The sequence below is a fragment of the Centropristis striata genome, chromosome 17 (genome assembly GCF_030273125.1).
Source record: "Centropristis striata isolate RG_2023a ecotype Rhode Island chromosome 17, C.striata_1.0, whole genome shotgun sequence".
Classification (NCBI taxonomy): Eukaryota; Metazoa; Chordata; class Actinopteri; order Perciformes; family Serranidae; genus Centropristis; species Centropristis striata.
The window spans coordinates 8955624-8978742 of record NC_081533.1 but is presented as its reverse complement, the minus strand read 5'-3'; the positions used below and the strand labels follow the sequence as shown (position 1 = coordinate 8978742).

Genomic DNA, 23119 nt, shown 5'->3' with positions numbered 1-23119 from the left:
CGTGGCTCAAATCAACAGTCAAACAGTGACTCTGTCCTGAGTTCACAGATACCTCATACAAGTCTGTAGGACAAACGGTTCACAAGTTAGTAAAAGGGGGCGTGGTCACTCAAAGGGGGCGTGGCTTGAATCAGCAGTTAAACAGGGACTCTGTCCTGATTTCACAGACACCTCATACAAGTCTCTAGGACAAACGGTTCATTAGTTATGAAAGGGGGCGTGGCTAATCAAAAGGGGCGGAGTTATCAATCACCAGTTAAACAGGGACTTCATGCCGAGTAATCTGACACTTTATACAAGTTTCTAGGACAAACGGTTCATTAGTTATGAAAGGGGGCGTGGCTAATCAAAAAGGGCGGGAATTTATGAAACATTATTATGTGTAAGTGGTCAGTGATGAACCATCATCATGCTTGGCAAGTTTGAGGAAGATTGGACAATGTATGGTCAAGTTATAAGGTCTCATGTTTTATGAAGTCTGTTCACTTAGAGTAAACTGACAGTTATCAGTTAAAATGTCTGTGTTGGAGGAGGGAGGGGGGAGGGGGGAGGCTTTGGTAGCTAAGCAACCACGTGGCCAGGTGGAGTCGACCAATAAGAGCAGAGCAATCAACTGAAATTAACTGACAGTTCCTTCACAGTGAGCAGACAGAGGTCGACAAACTGAAAATTCTGGCCTCGAACAGAAAGCATTTTTGGCAAAACCATAATAGCTATCATTGATCCGACTTCACTTTGAGCGTCCTGAGTTCTTCCTGAACGTCTACATATATATTTTTTTAAAGAAAGATGAAAAAATAGCTTTGTTAGAGCGATTTTAAAAAACTGTAAAAAAAATTTTGGGGAGAAATCTTCCTGCATTTTTAATATGGGAGCCAATGAGGCAGTTGATGTGTTTTGTTTGTGCATCTGTGCGTCCTGCGCCAAAACTATAACTCTGACAGCTTTACCAGAGGATTGTGAGTGAGAGGACAAATTTTCCTACGTTTCTATGTATAAATTATTTCTGTAGAGTGAAATTTGCGGCCTGGAGCGCAGTTTTCAAATTTATTTTTTGACAATTCGTTCTCTCCCTCTACACTCTGTTTGATTACATCCCCACTCTAGACTCTCCATAGGGTTACATTGGGGGGATTTTTTGACGTGTTTTTTCCCAATAATTTGAAAACCGTTTGTCGGAACCCTTATAAAAGTCATAGCACACTTGTCATGGGCGAGCCGGTCGGTTTGATACCTTTTTTGTGTATGTGCGGCCAAAACTGTGGGAGGAGTAGTCGACCGAAAAAACACCACGGAAGAAACGGAAGAATAAAAATAAGCCCGGTGAAGAGTAGTTAGTGTGCTTTTGCAAGCACACAAAACTAGAAAATTCCTAAAGAAATTTTGATTGTGTGCTTGCCTCTGGACTGTGACTCTCGTGGCTTATCAAAAGGGGCACGGATTAAACAGGGACTTTCTGCTGAGTACACTCACACCTCATACAAGTCTCTAGGACAAACGGTTCACTAGTTAGTAAAATGGGCGTGGCTTATCAAAAGGGGCGGGGTTATCAATCACCAGTTAAACGGACTCTATGCTGAGTAATCTGACATCTTATACAAGTTTCTAGGACAAACGGTTCATTAGTTAGTAAAAGGGGGCGTGGCTAATAAAAAGGGCGGGAATTTATGAATTATTGTTATGTAGAACTGAAAAGTGATGAACCATCATCATGCATGACAAGTTTGAGGCAGATTGGACAATGTATGGTCAAGTTATAAGGTCTCGTGTTTTATGAAGAAAGCCATGTCTGTTTACTTAGAGTAAACTGACAGTTATCAGTTAGAATGTCTGTGTTGGAGGAGGGAGGGGGGAGGGGGGAGGCTTTGGTAGCTAAGCAACCACGTGGCCAGGTGGAGTCGACCAATCAGAGCAGAGCAATCAACTGAAATTAACTGACGATGGAGACAGTTCCATCAAAGTGAGCAGACAGAGGTCGACAAACTTGAAATTCTGGCCTCGAACAGAAAGCATTTTCGGCAAAACCATAATACCTATCACTGATCCGACTTCACTTTGAGCGTCCTGAGTTCTTCCTGAACATCTACATATGTTTTTTTTTAAGAAAAATGAAAAAATAGCTTTGTTAGAGCGATTTTAAAAAACTGTTAATTTTTTTTTTTTGAGAAATCTTCCTTCATTTTTAATATGGGAGCCGATGCGGCAGTTGGTGCATTTTGTTTGAGCATCTGTGCGTCCTGCGCCCAAACTATAACTCTGACAGCTTTACCAGAGGATTGTGAGTGAGAGGACAAATTTTCCTACGTTTCTATGTATAAATTATTTCTGTAGAGTGAAATTTGCGGCCTGGAGCGCAGTTTTCAAATTTATTTTTTGACAATTCTTTCTCTCCCTCTACACTCTGTTTGATGACTTCTCCACTCTAGACTCTCCATAGGGTTACATTGGGGGGATTTTTTGACGTGTTTTTGCCCAATAATTTGAAAACCATTTGTCGAAACCCTTATAAAAGTCATAGCACACTTGTCATGGGCGAGCCGGTCGATTTGATACCTTTTTTGTGTATGTGCGACCAAAACTCTGGGAGGAGTAGTCGACCGAAAAATGACACGGAAGAAACGGAAGAATAACTAGAAAATTCCTAAAGAAATTTTGATTGTGTGCTTGCCTCTGGACCGTGACTCTCGTGGCTTATCAAAAGGGGCAGGGATTAAACAGGGACTTTCTGCTGAGTGCACTCACACCTCATACAAGTCTCTAGGACAAACGGTTCACTAGTTAGTAAAATGGACGTGGCTTATCAAAAGGGGCGGGGTTATCAATCACCAGTTAAACAGGGACTCTATGCTGAGTAATCTGACATCTTATACAAGTTTCCAGGACAAACGGTTCATTAGTTAGTAAAAGGGGGCGTGGCTAATAAAAAGGGCGGGAATTTATGAATTATTGTTATGTAGAACTGAAAAGTGATGAACCATCATCATGCATGACAAGTTTGAGGCAGATTGGACAATGTATGGTCAAGTTATAAGGTCTCGTGTTTTATGAAGAAAGCCATGTCTGTTCACTTAGAGTAAACTGACAGTTATCAGCTAGAATGTCTGTGTTGGAGGAGGGGGGGCTTTGGTAGCTAAGCAACCACGTGGCCAGGTGGAGTCGACCAATAAGAGCAGAGCAATCAACTGAAATTAACTGACGATGGAGACAGTTCCATCAAAGTGAGCAGACAGAGGTCGACAAACTTGAAATTCTGGCCTCGAACAGAAAGCATTTTCGGCAAAACCATAATACCTATCATTGATCCGACTTTACTTTGAGCGTCCTGAGTTCTTCCTGAACATCTCCATATGTTTTTTTTTAAGAAAAATGAAAAAATAGCTTTGTTAGAGCGATTTTAAAAAACTGTTAAATTTTTTTTTTGAGAAATCTTCCTTCATTTTTAATAAGGGAGCCGATGCGGCAGTTGGTGCATTTTGTTTGAGCATCTGTGCGTCCTGCGCCCAAACCATAACTCTGACAGCTTTACCAGAGGATTGTGAGTGAGAGGACAAATTTTCCTACGTTTCTATGTATAAATTATTTCTGTAGAGTGAAATTTGCGGCCTGGAGCGCAGTTTTCAAATTTATTTTTTGACAATTCTTTCTCTCCCTCTACACTCTGTTTGATGACTTCCCCACTCTAGACTCTCCATAGGGTTACATTGGGGGGATTTTTTGACGTGTTTTTGCCCAATAATTTGAAAACCGTATGTCGAAACCCTTAGAAAAGTCATAGCACACTTGTCATGGGCGAGCCGGTCGGTTTGATACCTTTTTTGTGTATGTGCGGCCAAAACTCTGGGAGGAGTAGTCGACCGAAAAATGACACGGAAGAAACGGAAGATTAAAAATAATAATAATAAAAATAGTCCCGGTGAATAGTAGTTAGTGTGCTTTTGCAAGCAAGCACACAAAATAATAAAACTAGAAACAAAATTCCAGGGAAATTTTGGAGTGCCACGGGACTACTGCCGGATGATTGTGATGACATACTTGATAGAGGATTGTGTGTTTGTTTTCTTGAAGAGTTCATGCACACTGTTAGAGTTCGTTTTTTTGCAGAACAGATGAGAGGAGAGTAAAATCCTTTTGACTATTTATTTAAGACAATAATGAAAGAGTAAATGATGTACATCGACCTTCTCTGTTCAGAAATCACAGGTTAGCTGTAACCACCTCCCAGAAAAGGATGCCTAACTTACTTTTACACAGTTTTATAATATGAATGTGCAACTTTCTGATTGGGCAAAAACTGTTGGGGCAGCACCATGGTTTAGACTCAGCCCGCCCATTACGTTGGCACGCAGGCTAGTCCTAGCCTCTTGGTGCTTCAGCTTCCGGTCTCTGCCCTGTGGAAAGAAACTACTGTATCTTGTCTAGTGTTTGTCAGTATGAGTCTCCACCTGGGCCCCTGGCCTTGAATTGGTACATACAAGTTGTGTGTGAGAGAGAGAGAGAGAGAGAGAGAGAGAGAGAGAGAGAGAGAGAGAGAGAGAGAGAGAGAGAGAGAGAGAGAGAGAGAGAGAGAAAGAAAGAAAGAGAGACTATGCATGTCCTCTACATGTCGAGTAAAAGCTGTGGGAGTATGATGTTAATGTATGGAGGAAAGTGGATAAATCTCGAAGGCTTGGAGCTAAAGTGGGTGATGACATGGCTGGGGCAGTGGATGACAGGCACAAGGGTTTATCCACACAGTGGTGGACCTGATGCTGTGTCTCTGGGGCCCACTGCGGCTCCGAGATCCCCTGCAGTTTAGCCTGGGACCGTGAGGTACCCAGTTCCCGTGTGTGGCCCCGGGGAGGCACTGCAGGAGTCTTGGTAGTGGAGAGGCTTTGTACTGGCAGGAGGAAGCTAACAAAGTCAGCTTCTTCTTTTCACCCTCCATTCAGAAGGCTAGCCAGCGGCAGAAGCAGTAAGCAGAGAGCAGCACAATGCAGCAACAATGCACTAGCTCCAAGCACTACACTACTGCACTAGACGCTTCACACATACCCTGTGTTAGCACACAACAGTGTGTACAAACACACACACACACACACACACACACTAGTCTCACAGACACACACAATCACAGACAGACACTCTCACACACACTTGCTCTCACACACATACACTCAGACAGACAGACACAGACTCACTCTCACTCAGACACACAATCACAGACAGAAACAGTCACTCACACACAGACAGACACACATACTCTCACACAGACACACAATCACAGACACACACCCAGACAGACGCACTCGCTCTCACACACACACACACACACACACACTAGTCTCACAGACACACACAATCACAGACAGACACTCACACACACACTTGCTCTCACAGACATGCACATACACACACACACTCAGACAGACAGACACAGACTCACTCTCACTCAGACACACAATCACAGACAGAAACAGTCACTCACACACAGACAGACACACACACATGCACACACACACACAATCACAGACACACTCACTCACACACACACACCCAGACAGACGCACTCGCTCACACACACACACACACACACACACACACCCAGACAGACGCACTCGCTCACACACACACACACACACACACACTCAGACAGACAGACTCACTCTCACTCAGACACACAATCACAGACAGAAACAGTCACTCACACACAGAGACAGACACACATACTCTCACACAGACACACAATCACAGACACACTCACTCACACACACACCCAGACAGACGCACTCGCTCACACACACACACACACACACACTCAGACAGACAGACTCACTCTCACTCAGACACACAATCACAGACAGAAACAGTCACTCACACACAGACACACAGACAGACAGAAACAGTCACTCACACTCTCACACAGACACACAATCACAGACACAATCACTCACACACACCCAGACAGACGCACTCGCTCTCACACACACACACACACACACACTCAGACAGACAGACTTGCTCTCACACACACACAGACAAAAACAGATGACGGATATACACACAGACAGATAACAGAGAGTGGGTGCTCGGGAGATGAAAATACTTACCATATACCTACTGTATACCTACCTTTTCATCCGGGCTGGTCACCTTTTCAGAATGCAACAACATACCTACAAGGACTCTTTTACACAAAAAAGAACACAAGAGGAAACCTTTCTCAACCAAAACCACCATGAGTTTGACCCCAGGCCATATTCACCATTGGCATCCAGATACCAAGGACGACATTTCAATGAAAATACTTACCATAAACCTACTGTATACCTACCTTTTCATCTGGGCTGGTCACCTTTTCCGAATGCAACAACATACCTACCAGGACTCTTTTACACAATATAGACCACAAGAGGAAACCTTTCTCAAGCAAAACCACCATTAGTTGGACCCCAGGCCATATTCACCATAGGCATCCAGATACCAAGGACGACATTTCAATGAAAATACTTACCATATACCTACCGTATACCTTCCTTTTCATCTAGGCTGGTCACCTTTTCCGAATGCAACAACATACCTACCAGGACTCTTTTACACAATAAAGACCACAAGAGGAAATCTTTCTCAACCAAAACCACCATGAGTTGGACCCCAGGCCATATTCACCATAGGCATCCAGATACCAAGGACGACATTTCAATGAAAATACTTACCATATACCTACCGTATACCTACCTTTTCATCTGGGCTGGTCACCTTTTCTGAATGCAACAACATACCTACAAGGACTCTTTTACACAATATAGACCACAAGAGGAAACCTTTCTCAAGCAAAACCACCATTAGTTGGACCCCAGGCCATATTCACCATAGGCATCCAGATACCAAGGACGACATTTCAATGAAAATACTTACCATATACCTACCGTATACCTACCTTTTCATCTGGGCTGGTCACCTTTTCAGAATGCAACAACATACCTACCAGGACTCTTTTACACAATAAAGACCACAAGAGGAAACTTTTCTCAACCAAAACCACAATGAGTTGGACCCCAGGCCATATTCACCATAGGCATCCAGATACCAAGGACGACATTTCAATGAAAATACTTACCATATACCTACCTTTTCATCTGGGCTGGCCACCTTTTCCGAATGCAACAACATACCTACCGCTTAAGGTGAAGTCAAAACGCAGTACACTGGATCATGATAACTGTGATACGATTGCAGCACACCTGATTGAAGGCAACATTCTGGTTGCGATATGTAAATATGATCAATCAGTGTCTGCTTTTCGGTCGTTGCAGCGGAAACAAGCTGGCTATAGCCTCTGGACAGAAACAACTCCTGTATGGCTTTTTTCCCTTTGGAAAGCAAGTCTTCATTAAAGTCTCCACAAACCACTACAGGCTGGCAACCCATCATCTCTAAAGAGTCCAAGAGGCTTTGCATGTTTGGAAGAAACATGTCAAGATGGATATTTGGTGGTCTGTACACAGTGGCTATCAATGCTCTGACAGGGCCCTCAACCTTGACGACGGCGAATTCAAGGTCGGGCACATTTTGAAAGTACCTCCTGGACTCTGCTTGCAGACTGTTCCTGTAATACACCGCAACTCCACCTCCATCTTTCATAGCCATATCTGCTCTGTTTGAATATGAGACATTTCTGTTGCGCGCAAACATCTCATATCCCTCCAGCTGGAAGTCTGGAGAAACAAATGATCCCGACAGATGGGATTCAGTGATGCACAGGACATCGGCAAGTCTGAATTCATGGTGGGTCCTGATGTCATCCATGTGCGACGGAAGTCCCTGACAATTGTGATGGACTATTGTTAAAGTTGGACCGGTGTGGTCTGCGGTCTTCACATAGTGCAACAGCGGTCTTGCACTCTCGAACGAGGCGTGATTCATAGTCTCCATTGCTGTGGTGATTTTAGGGTCGGCATAGATCTTCTGTTCTTCATAGTTTATGATCCTTAGTCCTTGAAGTGAGGTTGTCCTGCTCAGGGCGACATAGGCCATTCCGGGTTCAAAAATGCGCTTTAAGGACACCACAGCAGAATCCACAGTCATTCCTTGCACTTTATGAGCTGTACAGCCGAAGGCCAGCTTCATTGGAAACTGCCGTCGAACCACCCCTCTTCTGCTCATGCTTTCCTCGAACCTTTCCACGTACACCAAGTTATCCTCTGCCCCTTGAATCTTCTTGCGGAATTTCTGGCCTGCCTTGCGATTATCCAATTCGAGTCCGATGACCTTGACCACGGTCTGTCCGTGTTCGGTGGTGGTGACAATGTTGCCGATTGTTCCAAAAGTGCCGTTTACCATCCCGTCCTCAATATCGAGATTCCTGATCACCATGACTCGTGCTCCTTGTGCTGCTTGCAGGTTGTCAGGTAAATCCCTTTTATTGCCTTTCATGAGATGAGTCGCCAATTCCATTTCTCCGGTTCGCAGATCTTTTGTGTAGTCCTGTGCTGGAATGTTTACAACTTGTAACTTTAAGGCGGTTAAAGTTGCAACGTTGTGCTCGTCGACCTCTTTGTTGGTGGCAAAGATATGAAGGGCGTCGGCCGGACAATCTCCAACTTCCGCGACGGCCTGTGCGAGCAGAGCTTCATCATCTGCGCTGAGAGGATCCTTCTTATTCCTGGTTCTAATCCTGTTCAAGAGCTCTGCAAAAGTGCGATCGTCTTTCTGCCGCATTATCTCCGTCAGGTTGACCAACTTGAAGTCTTGCCAGAGGTTGAGCACATCATCCTCCAAGACGCATAGTGGTTTGGCTCTACCAAGGGGCGGCAATTGATAGAAGTCTCCAACTGCAAGGACAGACATCCCTCCAAATGGTCTCCTGTTTCCTTTGATTTGCTGGAATCTCCAGTGGACATAAGAAAAGAGCTCCTTAGATACCATGGATATTTCGTCGATGATCAAGATCTCCGCATTGGACAGTGCTGCCCTCACGTCATCCAGTGTGTTTCCGAGTCCTTGATACGGAGGTTTCAGACTTCTCGGCAGCTTCAACAGTGAGTGCAGTGTTTTGCCAGAGATGTTAAAAGCGGCGGTGCCAGTAAACGCTGCCAACAGCACTGAAGGCTGAGACATGTCGCCTTCATTGCGGAACCTGGGAAGTTGGCGCAGAATCTTGGTGGCCTCTTGATACGCACACTTGATCAGATGGGACTTGCCACAACCAGCTCCCCCAGAGATGAAGTAAAAAAATGGTTCAGGATACTTACCCCAGACGCGTTTCCAACACCATTCGCGGATGGCGTAGAAGGCGGACGATTGCGTCTCGTTGAGGCTTCGAAACATGTTCCTCACGAAGTCGGGGCTCAATTCCGGCGCCTGGATTCCTGGCATGGCTCCACTGCTCCCACCTTGGAGTTGAAAATCTGGAAGCTGCTCTTGTTCCTCCTCGTCACGGCTTATGGCTTCTCGCTGGGCGACACACTCCAAACGATCCAATTCAACCTCCGGTGCAAAACTGTTCCACGCGTTGATGACGGGTCCCTCCTTTTGAAGCCGTTCGATGGCTTTGTCGATTTTCTTCCCTTCTCCTTCATAGCGCTTCCTGTTAAAGTCGACGTACCCTTTCACTGGCAATTGCCCCAGACAGCCACTTTTATAATATGCTTCGTAGGTCGGGTGGCGTTCCGTCTTCAGATCGGCATCTTCTCTGTGTGGGCAGTACAGTTTTAGGAGCCGTCTGTAAAACTTTTCGGGATGTTTCTTCTCTGAAAAACGAGTAAATCGGATGATGGCAGGTTTTCCCGATGTCCTCTTCTGGATAAATCCGTGGTCCTTCTGGAGAGAAATGGCATTAGCTGATTCACGTTGCTGGCCGTAGAGGACCCTGTACTCCGACGCAAATTCAGCCAGACACATGTACTCAAACTCGCGTGCATCAGGCCTCAGCGCGTATTTCTCCGGCAATCCTGACATCCATACGTCCTCTTCGTCTGCAGCCATGTTCTGCAGCCTGCTCATCGGGTGACTCATTCTCATACCGTCCTCATCAGTCTGTATGAAAATAACCGAACGCGAGCACTTTTTCAGTGGTAGGCTGCATACCCTTGCCACAGACTCCTGAGCGCTGACCTCTCGATGTTTTGCGTACGCCTGCATAATCTGGTTCATCTCATCCTGTTTGTTGACGTCCGATTTCCGTACTTCCTGAACGACAGAGTTAAGGAACTCTGTCATCTCATGCTCCGGCTTGGAGACATATGACATCATGTACATGATGCAACTGAAATCGTCAATTACGTACTGGATGTCCATGTTGGCGTTCCACGCTCGCAGTAGATCGGGGTTGTATCCATTCACCCAGCAGTCCTTGGGGTCACGCTTATTGACGACCACCATTCCAGTGGTGAGGCATCCAACGTTGTATTTGTATTCTTCATGGAGCATGTTACATTTCTCCAACAATTCCGTCAAGTCCTTAAAAGAGGCATTTGGGTCCATGAGAAGGTCTCTCACCGGTTTCAGCTTTTCCTTGGCGATCCGTTGCTGCTTTGCTATGAATTTCTTCTGTGACTTCTTCTGACTCTTCCTGGAATCCTTGGATTTTTCCCCACATTTTTTCTGTCCGTCAACATTGTTTTTTCCACAGTCTTGGTCTTTTTTCTGGGCATCATTTTTCTTCTCATCATCATCATCATCATCATCATCAGCCTCCCAGGGTGCACAGGCGATTATCGTTTTTTCCATGGGCAGTTTTGGAAAACCAAATCGGCATGATACATTACCTTTCCTGCATGTTTTGGAGTGGTTGCGGCTGTGAACTTGAACCTCAGACACTATTTTGTGGAGCTCTGGGTCCGATTCCTCATCAGGCATCTGGCAGCATATGTAACGGTCGATGAAGTTGACGACTTCTGGGCAGCACTCTGGATCCTCTATCTCGGGGGCATCTTTTATCCAAACTAGCATATGAATATGTGGACTTCCTCTGGCTTGAAACTCCACCCGATAAAAGTAATCTTCCACTGGACCGATGGGTTGTGCAGGTGACAGGAGCAGATCTGTCATGAGCGCGTCCACTCGCTTCTCAAACAGGCGCATCACAGTTACAGGATTGCTGTGGAGAATCTCGCATTTCTCATTCCAGTCCAGCTCTGAGAAGTCCCCTTCCTCTCCTTGTTGAGCTTTGATTATGTTAATGACTTCAGGCCATCTCATTTCCGCGGCGGAAAAGGTGATGAAAAACGTCGGCTTGCCCAACTGTCTGACCATGGCGTGAAGATCGCGTAGCGTTTTCTCCCAGTACGCTGGAGTGCCTCTGAGGGGTTGCATGAAACGGGTCGCCTCCTTCGTTTGGATTAGTTGTTCCAGCTCCTCTTTGTCCTGAAGCATCTTGTTAGAAATTTTTCTCCCATCTTTGGTGAATTTTTTCCCCTTGCGCGTTTGAATGGACATGCTGTTCCTAGCCATGTGGGTTTCCGTTACAAATTGTGAAAAAAACAGATAACTCTGGTCCCTCGCAAACCGGGTATCCACACAGAGAAGCCTTATGTTGAAGTAAGCGCTTGGGGAAAGAAGGATTCTTCTGCGCTCATCCAAGGTGTTCTCTCCAGTTGGGAACTGAACAGGAAAGGCCATGGCTTCAAGCTTCGGAATGGCAAAGAAACCGACGGGTTTGTTTCCTTGGGCAGGAGCAATGCTAAATATGCCATCCCCATATGACAGAACCTCCTGTGCTATGTCAGGAGGCTGCATGCACGTGTCCAAGGCCAGACCAGGCCTGAGGTCCTCCTTTTCCTTGTCCTTGTCCACATCCTTGGGCTGCTTTTCACGAGATGTGCCTGCAACGGGTTCCATGTCTTCTTCCGGATGTCTGGGCTCCTCGGACTGTGCAGCATCTGGGGCTTCCTGTGGTTCCTCTTCGTCAACTGGCAGGTCTTCGAGACTTTCAAATTCAGCGCAGTCATCTATCTCAATGTTGGTGTATTCTGAGTGAGTCTCTTTCAGTATCCTTAGCCCTGCTAGCACATTCTTCATGTTGACCGTGAAGAAGTGCTGATAGCCCTTGTATTTGATGTTGCGCTTCAACTTTACTTGTAACAGCTGGGCTTCGGTGCTCGGCCTCGGAAGAGCATTGACTGTGGCTTCCAGCTCTGATGGTACACACACAACTGCTCCGTGTACTGCTCTTTGACGTCCTTTGGGCAAGGCAACTATCTTCGCAAACGGTAAAATCTTTGCAATCAATTGTCTTTCCAGCACATTCAGGTCTTCGAGCTCCGGGGGAATGGGTGCAAGCTCCAGGTTGTTCGCAGCTGCCATGGACGGCATTCTTCCTCTAGACAAGTGGCTGTGACAGGTGTGGCAGATCCATTCACGCATCCTGTCTTGTGGAACGGTGCATGGGGCTGAGCATTCAGTGTCGCATATGTGGACATACTTACCTGTCAAGCAAGCAGCCACCACGCAAATGCTTTTGACATATTTGGCTCTGTTGCAATGCCTTACCTGATTGGGGAACAGAGCTCTGTGACACACTGTGCAGACATGTGTGGGCCCATGTTGAATCCTTTCCCGGAATGAAGATATGGCTTCTTCCATCACAGGGTTGACCACAGGGTGTGGAGTTTCCAGGCGGTGGTTTACGATGTCCATGTATTTCCTCTTGATCCTGAGTGCACACTGCAACTTGTAGCGAATACGAAGTGCTGCATTTTTAGCCAGTCTGTCCCTTCTGTTGCGACTGCAGTGTTGTAGGTGATGCAGTCTGAAGTCTGGGTTGTTGCGATATTTTTCTCTCACATACTTTTTCTGTTGACTCTGAAAATCCAGATCAGTGCTGTACCTGTCCTTGACGTAGTCCTTTTGTTTGCATTTGAAATCCAGATCAGCACGGTACCTGTCCTTGATGTAGTCCTTTTGTTTGCATTTGAAATCCAGATCAGCACGGTACCTGTCCTTGATGTAGTCCTTTTGTTTGCATTTGAAATCCAGATCAGCACGGTACCTGTCCCTCAAGTACTTTTGCATTTGAATTTTCCGTTTGCTTTTTAAATCAGGATTGCTGCTGCACCTCTCCTTCAGGTACTGTTTTTGTTTTCTCTGAAAATCAGGATCCATGTTGTATCTTCTTTTGATGTACTGCTTCTTTAGTTTGCGGTGATGACGTTCTTTCGCATACTTATTCTTCATTGCCTGCACTTTTGTCAGCCGAAATTTCAAACTGCTGGCATATTTCTCCTTTTCATGTTGCACTCTTTTAGTGCTGCTTGTGTCGTTGTCTCCTAGTGGTACATTTTGCTTTTTGCCCCCAGTTTCTCTACGCATAGCCTTTCTTCGCCTCTCTTTGGTCAGTCTGGAAAAATCCGTCTCCGTTTTTGTTGTGCACTTTGTTGTGTTGACTCGCTGATTCAAGTCCAGATTTTTTGGCTGTCTGTTATAGGCTTCCTCAAAGATTTTCACTTCTGGTACTGCTGTTGTAGGTTGCCTGATGGTCACATCCTCTGACTGCCCAGGCATCTCACTGACACTGTGGTCACTTACAAAGGAAACTGGCATGAACTCATAGCTGCCATAAGAACCACGGTCTTTAAAAAGCACAAGCAAATGATCGACCATGTCACTCAAATTAGAGAAAGTCAGCATGATCGCCTTTCCATCATGGTGAGGCAAACCTCTTGCAGACCTTGAGTGGGAATCAAACAACCCATAGTGTCCGAACCTGTCACGAAACACTGCAATGCACTCAGGAGTGACAATGAGAAAAGCACAGCTGACACCTTGAGAGAGGCTCTCCAGTTGTTCAGCAAGGCACATTCCTCTTCTGCTTCGAGGACTTCCATCGACGACATTCAAGAAACCAACTCTCAAGTCCGACATGTCCAAGAGAACATCGTAGGTGTTTGAAGCAGTAAAAACCTGTTTTGGCATCTCCTCTATGGTCAAGTGGTTGCTTTGGAACCTTTTGTCCAACAGAAGCTGCTGTTTGATACCTTCATAGAGTGCATTCCCCTGTTGAAGTACTCTATCAAGTGAGACCCTGTCAAAATCAACCCCCTCATGGTGGTAGGCAAGAAAGGTGAGAGCCATGCAAGTACATTGGTGATTGCGAGAAAAGGTTCCATACCTCTTATCCTTCTGGGAATGCGACGCCCTCACCGATTGAGTGCGATGGCTCGGACCGACGGCAGGATCCTGAAATTATTTTAAGGAATGTTGTCATTTTTATCATGATGTATCATTTTTCTTTATAAGTGACAGTTCAATCATTATCAATCTCATCATTAATCAATTCGTTTCATTCATCATCATTAATCTTATATTCTTTAACATACCTTACAAGCCTCCAACATATAGCAGTGTGTGGAGAAAGTATTAACATCCAAGTACCAAGACAACGATGTAAAAATGCTCCATTACAAGTAAAAGTCCTGCATGGCAAATACTGAATAAATAAAAAGGCACATAAGTATTAGCAGCAAAATATACTTAAGTATTAAAAATAAAACTACTGAGTCCAGTGGTTCACAACCCTGGGTCAGAAAGTTTGTGTGAGAGAGAGTGAGTGCAGACAGAGGTGCAGCAGTTAAATGATGCAAATTACCTGGCTGGGACGTTCCTGGAAAGTGGACTCCTGTGGCTGGGCAGGGCCAGACGCACCAGGCTCCTCAGTCACCACCGCTCTCCTAGGACTGCGAGGGGCTGGCTTGCAGGACTCCTCCACGGGCGGTGCCTCCACCTACAATAAGAAATAAATAACTGTGTGAACTGCATTAACAAAATTATAACATGTATTTTAATACTGTGTAACAATTATTCACTAAATATGACATACATGTAAAAATGTTTTTGTCTACTAGTGTGTCTACTCTAAATACACAACAAACAAATCCAAATAAGTCAAGTATTACTCAAATAATCAGACATAATATGACAAACCTGCTGCTTCTGCGGTGTCCTCTTGGAGGCATCACGTCTCTCCTGGCGCTCCACGGTCGACTTCTGGTGGAACAAAAATCATACAGACTTTTTTCACACCATATTTGTGGCTTAGCTCAAAGACAATATAAACAGGAAGAGGGAGACACTTTTTAAAGATGCCTCAATGAAAAGATGAAATTTTCATCAACATTACCTTCCTGCCGTCCGGACGAGCTGCGCACTCCACAGCACTGGGAAGGTGGGCTGGAACGGCCTTCTCCATCACATCCAAGATCGCCGGACTAAACCACACAGGATTTAGCGGGATCGGATGCACCCCCACGTCCACCTGTGAAGACAGAAAGAGTCGTTGACCATCAAATCATAGACCTCAATAATCATCTGTTAATTGTTTAACATGAAGCAAATTATAAACAGGACGAACATGCTGTGCAGGCTCCGCTGGCTGGTCCATCTGTAATGAGAAATGCCAGAGTTTTGTTTTTTTAATTGATACTATTTAACAGAAACAAATGCAAAATGTTTACAGAACATCCCTTTTGACAATGTTTCAACCATACAGGTACAGGGTGCAATCTATTACCTTCTTGGTCTGCCCAACACATGTCCACTCAAAAGGGCTGGATGGACGTGGCGCGGTGACCACGCCCTTCACAACCACTTTTGGTGAGACACGTCTGGCAGGAGGCGGCGTCCTGGGAGGCGTCTGGGCCCTCGGGACTGCGGACTCCAGCAGCTGCTGGTAAGGGGCCCGCCGCAGCAACTCCGCAAGCCTCACCATCCCGTCGTCACTGAGGTGGACCTGACAAACATGATCAAAAGTGATTTAGCAGACAATTTCACAGTAAACCTGTACCTGAACTTTTCCTATCATCTACCAAAAATATGCAAATCACATTTTTTCACGTCTTAGAGTGTAACATATTGTACTTACACCGTCAGGACACCACAGGTCAAGTTGTGTCAGCGGAAAGCGGTCGGTGGCAGAGACGTACCTGACACCTAAAGTAAAATTTAAAAAAAAAAAACCATCATGACTTATTGAATTATTGACTCATTGATACATACATATTTTGAGCCAAATCAATTAGGAGTGAAATTTGGCACGGCCACTTTTATATCAACAAACACTGTTATACATGTTACTGTCCCTTTTTTTTTGTTTACATACCCATACGTGCAGCCACACGGTGGTACTCCTGGCGCAGAAGGTCCTGCAGGGCCAGCTCCACGGTCAGACGGGGAGGGAAGTCCAGAACACAGACCTATAGAGAGAGAAACATGTTATTTCTCAGAAATTACATTGTCTCTTTCAAAATGTCAAAGAAATTAAAGTTACACTCATAAAACCAAGTATATATTCAAACATATTATCAAGATAATAACAATATAAAAATACTTACGTTGGGCCAGGTAGCACAGGCAGACAGCAGGAGCTTACCAAACGCGACCCCTGCCTCAGTGACGGTCCTGCTGGCAGTCAAGTCGTTACTGGGTGCTAAAATGCAGACTGCCCCGGGTGAGCGAGGCAGCACAGCATTCAGTACCTCAGTACGCAACTCAACTGCCGACGCCCCAGGGACGGACAGGACGCCAAAGGACAGCAGTTGGTCTGGCATCCCCACAAACCCGTCGGCGATGGCCCGAAGGTGGGAGTCACCAACAAGCAGGACGAACTGCATAAGAAGACATTTTTTATTTTTTTATTTTTTTTTAAATCAACTTGCAAAGATCCCCCATTACTACAACAATCAGATTTTACTCGATGGAATCTAAGAGTATTATACCTTCTTGTCGGGTGACTCTGCTGGGACGACCAACTTCCGGAATCGGCCAGTAAATGTGGACTTCTCCCACAGCAGCATGCGATGGCGACGACCCGTACCGCGGCCTAGGAGCAAGCACAGACACAAAAACTGTCAAAGCTGCTTAAAACAAAGTCAACACCTTTACATTATAAAACCTGTAAAAAGCTCAGGGATAACCTGTTTACAATTAAACAACAAGAATATACAATTTACATGTAATGAAAAACAAACAGTGGGCTACATACCTGGGCGGAAGTCAGAGGGGGGCAGACGCACCTGGTGGTGGGACAGAGATTAAGTATTACATCACTACTCACACTTGTGGTACACTGAGAACTTGTGTAGTTGTGGAGCACTGTACTGCAAATACCCTGTGTGTGTGTGTGTGTGTGTGTTAGTTGTAAAAGAAATAAAAAATACCTGTCCAGGCTGGTAAGGGGAGCAGGAGGGTGAGGTCGGCAGAGGGATGTGGAGCTTGGCCATCTGACACACAGAAATCAAGTTACTAAAACTGAACACTTTGAATTACACAGTGTATTTCAATACTAATTGATAATAAGCATGGAGTGAGCATTATACCTTCTGGGCAGGAGACTGGGAGGGGCTGGGTCCATCCTTCTGGGTCCAGAAAGGCTGGGCTGGCGGCGGCGTCTCCAGCTGGGTCACCTCAAAACACAAAACCAATCAAATGCAGTCAATAAGTGACACATTGCAGTCACTTGACAGAAGAAGCACTAATTTTCCTCACGTCTACTTTAATGGTTTGCAGTCTGTTGTAACATATAGCCCTAAAGCTATCTATTATGTAGTTTGCTTGTTGGGTGACAGTGGATGGGCTGAGCTGCAGTGTCTACCTGGTCCGGCTTGCTCCATCGCTGCTTCTGGGCCCTGCAACGCTTCCCCTTCTGCGGCATCTCGTCCTACACCAACCTGTAAACACTCAAGAAGAAATACTCCAAAACACGGTTATCTCACAGACGTACACAATGCAGTGTAAAAGTGTGAAATTTGAACAAACACAATATCAACAATCACTGGAACAATAAACAATGCAAAGAGTGTGTGTGTGTGTGTGTGTGTGTGTGTGTGTGTGTGTGTGTGTGTGTCTGTGTGTGTGTTTGAGAATGAATTTATGGTCAGTATAGGTCTATGTATTTTATGTTGTGTGCTGTGTTTGTGTTCTATGTGATTCTCAGTATGTGATTCTCAATTTAAGATCAAGAATGAATGAAGTGTGGTGTGTGTGGGGTCTTGCTCTCAGAAGCCTCTGCGTGGGAAGCTGCAAAAAAGAAAACAATAGTTTTAGACTGTGGTTTATATGAAATTACAGAAAAGAGAAAAGAATACAGACTGGGAAGAGTGATGTCATTCTTGACAGACACACACAGAAACACACACACATAACACACTGACAAACATACAGACAAAAGCACAGAAACACACATGACAGAAACGGAGGCAGACAGAAACACAGAGAGACAGAAACAGAGACAGCCAAACACATACAGGGATGCAATAGGTATGGTGAAAAAAGAGAGCCTCTGAACCAACCACCACCCCTCCCCCCCCCCCCCCACCCCTGGAGGAAAATTCTGTCAATTTTTAAGTTAAAATGATTAAATCCTGTGCATTTCAGAGCAAATTTAGGAGAAATTGTGTGTGTGCATATATATATATATATATATATATATATATATATATATATATATAAAATTGTGAGTTTCTATTAACAATTTTGGCCACAGCAAGCACTTTAAATATGCATGAGGCGCCAATTCAAGTATCTTAATTGCCAAAAATCACACTTTTATTGTAAGATTTGATCACCAAATCAGACTCACTGTCTTGTTTGCTAAATAAATATGTAATAAAATACAATTAACCACCCACATAAATCTGATATCTATTAATATTAATATTATGATTATGATTAATATACAATAAGTATATGAAATGATGTTTAAAGTCATTAAACAATAAGCAGAATCATCTGCTCTGAAATGCTGGAGGTGCTCTGGAGATACTGAACTCTGTCCAGCTGCCTGCAGAACTCCCTTATAAAAAATACACTATTTACAACAACCCTTGTATAGAGGAGTTTAGGATAAACAACATGGATGATATTGAAAAAACATTCATTTAGCCACTTCAATGTAATTTGGCACATATTTTGTAGATAAAAGTGGACTCATTTCAGTAACAATGTAAAATGTTAAACAATGTTAAATGACCAGTTACCAGGAGATCCGTCACAATCATCGTTGTGTAAATTAGAAGGTTCAATGGAGTTCAGTATTAACGTTACTCACTTGAAACGAAATTCACATCAAACTATCAAACTAGTCAGTGCTGATCAAATCACAGCGGGGGCTGCAGCCCGACCTGTCCGCAGAGAGACCGGCGCACAGACAGGTTGAGACAGGTAGCCCATCCCCCCACATGTCGCCCCTGCCAGCCTGTGCCGTGCGGGTGTGCAGTCACAAAACAGAGCATACATCTAAAGGCATAAACTGCAGCGACATTATTAATTATACACAGATATCCATGTCACTTCAACATTATAAACTGACCGGATATAAGAAGTTTTGAGAGGTGAAAATAAAGATTAATTCATGTTTTCAGTCCCCAAAAGTTTCAAAAACAAACTCCCATTGCTCATAAATGCCCCCCCCCCCCAAAAAAATAAAACTCATCGGATCTACACAATTTGCACAAGTCACCCAAACTCCCGTGAAAAAAGCGAGAATCGCCAAAAAGTGACTTGTTTGCATCCCTGCACATACAGACAGAAAGAGAGACAGACAGAAACACGTGGGTGATTTCAGAATTGCGGGTACGTTTTGCGTCTCCCAGAAAAACCTTTGATTATTTCCCCAATCAAATATTATAAAAAAGTATTAACTGGATCTGTTTTAAATAATATTGCTAATTAAATTGAATGTTCCCCAATAATAATGATTGGTGTGTATTTTAGGCACAATTTATATGTAATATATACATTAAATGATTCCTACCCACCAATTATTGGCTGTCTTCAGCTTGTGATTCACATGTTCATGTTGAATTAACATAAAATAATTCATTAAGATTAGCAGTTTTTTTTGTGCTAATTCTATAAATACTTATACTTAGAGTTGCACAGAGTATTTATTTTCTGTAATACATGGGATTTCAACATTAAAAATATATATTTTTTATCTGTCCCTATGATCCGGTCAACTCTGTTTTCGCTGTTATAAAACCATATAAAAAACTCTACAGCAGTCAAATAAAAAACATGACAGCTGCACCCAGTAATGTCACTTCCTCTTGCAGAGAGGATTTGGAGGGAATTAATGAATGTTAAACTTTCTCTCTCATTAACTTGTACAAAATGTTGAGAATACACCAACAGTAGATTAATTAAATGTCAATTCTGTTACTATGATATTCTAGTGAATCTGTCAGTCATTTTTTCAAAAACAATTATATGATGAAAATTCATTAAATTATGGTTTTATTCATGACATGTGGTATCTGGTTTTAAGCTAGCATGTGGAGTTAAAGCACAAAATGGTGGAAAATGTCAACTCTGTTATCATCAACTCTGTTACATGTTTCAAAATTTCAATGATAACAGAGTTACTGCATAGTTTGTCAACTCTGTTATTCATGTCGACTCTGTTTCACACAGTTTTATTTAAAAAAAATCTAATTAAATATGTTTTATTGTTGACAAACTAACCAGAAGCTGTGTCATAATTAACATTCTCACTATACATGAAATTTCAAAGCATTTCATTCATTTTTGGAGCAATATTTAGAGAAAATCCAAACTGTCTTGGCAACTTTCCAATTAAATGTGTCAATGTTTTTACTCCTGAAAAAAGAATCTTTATCTTAGAAAATTTAAAGTTGAATTAGCTGATGTAAAGAGAAAAGTTCTCTTAGGAAAGACATGGTTTTAAAATGTATCACATTTGAGTACTATACATATTTACCCTAATTTGTCTGCAACAGAGCTGACTGATTTTACTGTTACTATGATGATTTTCAGATTAAATATTTTAAATCTTACATGTTTAAGCTTGGCAAATGATGGAAGTGTTAAATTTAAAGTATTCTCTATGGGAATTAAAAAGGTTTTATGGAAAAAAATTAAATAAAATTCTTAATTTTTCTAAACTTCAAATGTACCCGCAATTCTGAAATGGGCCACATACAGACAGAAACACAGAATCACACACACAGAACAGTAGCCACGGCGGGCGATGATGTCACAATAAACAGCTTAATCAGTCAACTGAAAACCATATTCACATATCTGATAATAGTGAGCTATAAGTGATCAATACACACTGCAACACACTAACATAAGCAAACATGCAGACAGCCACGGCGGGCCATGAGGTCACATGACAAACATAGACAGACACAGACACACACAGACACACACACACACAGAAACACAAACATGACAGACAGGCAGACTCTTACACACACTCACTATCAGACAGACACACAGAAACACAAATGACAGACAAACAGACACACACTCCCACACACACAGTAGCCACAGCGGGCGATGATGTCACAATAAACAGCTTTTTCAGTTAACTGAAAACCATATTCACACATCTGATAATAGCTGATCAATAGTGGCATATACACAGTGCATTACACCAACATCAGCTTTAACAATCATAGAGGATATATATCCAGTAACACACAATAGCATACATGTAATTCAAGTTATTTTTTGTACCAACAAATCACAAATCTTATTTATGATTAAATAATAATAAAATAATTATAAATTAAATGTTCAATAAATGATTAAATAAATAATTGTATAATGTATATTTATATAAAAATGCTTTTGTGCATGTGATGCATATGCATCTATAATCATATATGCACACAATGGTCGTACATTCAAACAGTTTTCTCTGTCTGTCTCTATGTACTGCATGTATTTAGCCACTCACAGACAAGTGTGTCAGTTTCTGCCCAGCGACAGATGACATCACTACCTGTGGCGCGAAACTTGACAATGGGGTTGAGGCGTCTCAACCTAGCTTCTGTCTCCTCTCATGCTCAACATGTCATGTTTAGCTATTTCTCTGCCTCCTTTACTAATAATGGTACATTTAATAAATGTAGTTTAATTAATTAATTTGTTGTGATGGAGGCAGGCTAAATTACTAGCACAGCTCCAAAGCTATTTTTAGCACAGCCAGACTTTAGCCTACATCTAATACAGCTATGATGTTACACCCCCACACACCAGAGTACACAAACACGATGCTCTGATTAAAATTATCTTTCTTAATTAATCAAAATATAATTTAATGTTCAGCATTATTACCGAATGTTTGCCTAGGTAGCTAAATTTTGCCTGGTCGAGACACTGCACAAGGGCCTTATTGTTTGCCTAGCTCGCTAATGTTGCTACTTGAGGTCTGGGCCTGCTAACCAGCTATTCCCCGCCCACCAGTGTACAAACACAATGCTGTTATTAAAATTATCTTTCTTAATTCATTAAAATATAATTTATAGGTCAGCATTATTACCGAGTGTTAGGCTAGGTAGCTTATGTTGCTAGGTTGAGACACTGCACACAAGACATACTGTTTACATTTTTTCTTGATGAAACACATCGCAGAGAGCATAAAAGTATGAAATTTAATATATCTTACCTTTGAAAACAAGTCCACGTTGATCCGCCAAGCAGGTAGTCCAACAGGTAATCCAAAAGTAATCCAAATGGTTGTCCAAAAGCAGGTTAAAGCCAAGCAAAGCCAAGCAAAAGTCCGTATTTCTCTCACTCACTGTGCGTCCGCTCAGTGTGGGTGTGTCTGAAACACGGGAAGGAGGAAAGCCCGCGAAAGAATTTTATAGTGCCAAGTCAAGTGATGTCTGGTCCAATAGAATTGCGTGATCAATCTGCCTGTCTGCCTGTCACTCAAACACACGTGGGGCTGTTTCTGACTGTGTGTGTGTGTGTGCGCGTGCGCGTGCGTCTGTGTGTGAGAAAGTGAATTAAATTTTTAAAGCATCTTTTTGAGTTAAAAGGTGCAATGCAATAAAATCATTGAATGAGCACTAAAAGTTAAAAATAAAACTGATAAAATATAAAATAACTTGTAAAAGGGTTATTTTAATACATACACATTCCATTGATTCATTGATAATATTCATGATTAAATGCTTAAATAATTATACAATCATATGTTCATATGAATGGGTAAATAAATACATAATGTAATGCTTTGGCTAATCAAAATCGGGGGGGGGGGGGGGGGGGGGGGGGGGAGCAATCAACAGTTAGACAGGGACGCCATGCTGAGTAATCTGACACCTCATACAAGTTTCTAGGACAAATGATTCATTAGTTAAGAAAGGGGGCGTGGCTAGTCAAAAAGGGCGGG

The 23119-nt window shown here is 43.2% G+C and overlaps 1 protein-coding gene across 1 annotated transcript; it reads right to left on the bottom strand.

The window, feature by feature from the left end:
* Window positions 1–14781: 14781 nt before the first annotated feature.
* Window positions 14782–22595, bottom strand: LOC131989811 (uncharacterized). Its single transcript, XM_059355145.1, has 13 exons — window positions 22388–22595; window positions 17564–17988; window positions 17289–17375; window positions 17130–17192; window positions 16955–16985; window positions 16689–16792; window positions 16305–16577; window positions 16073–16166; window positions 15836–15903; window positions 15485–15703; window positions 15326–15355; window positions 15095–15229; window positions 14782–14961 (listed from the first exon to the last, which is right to left on the bottom strand). The coding sequence occupies exons 2-13, from the start codon at window positions 17621–17623 to the stop codon at window positions 14860–14862; spliced, it is 1266 nt and encodes a 421-aa protein (XP_059211128.1). The 5' UTR covers window positions 17624–17988; window positions 22388–22595; the 3' UTR covers window positions 14782–14859.
* Between the last annotated feature and the right edge of the window lie 524 nt (window positions 22596–23119).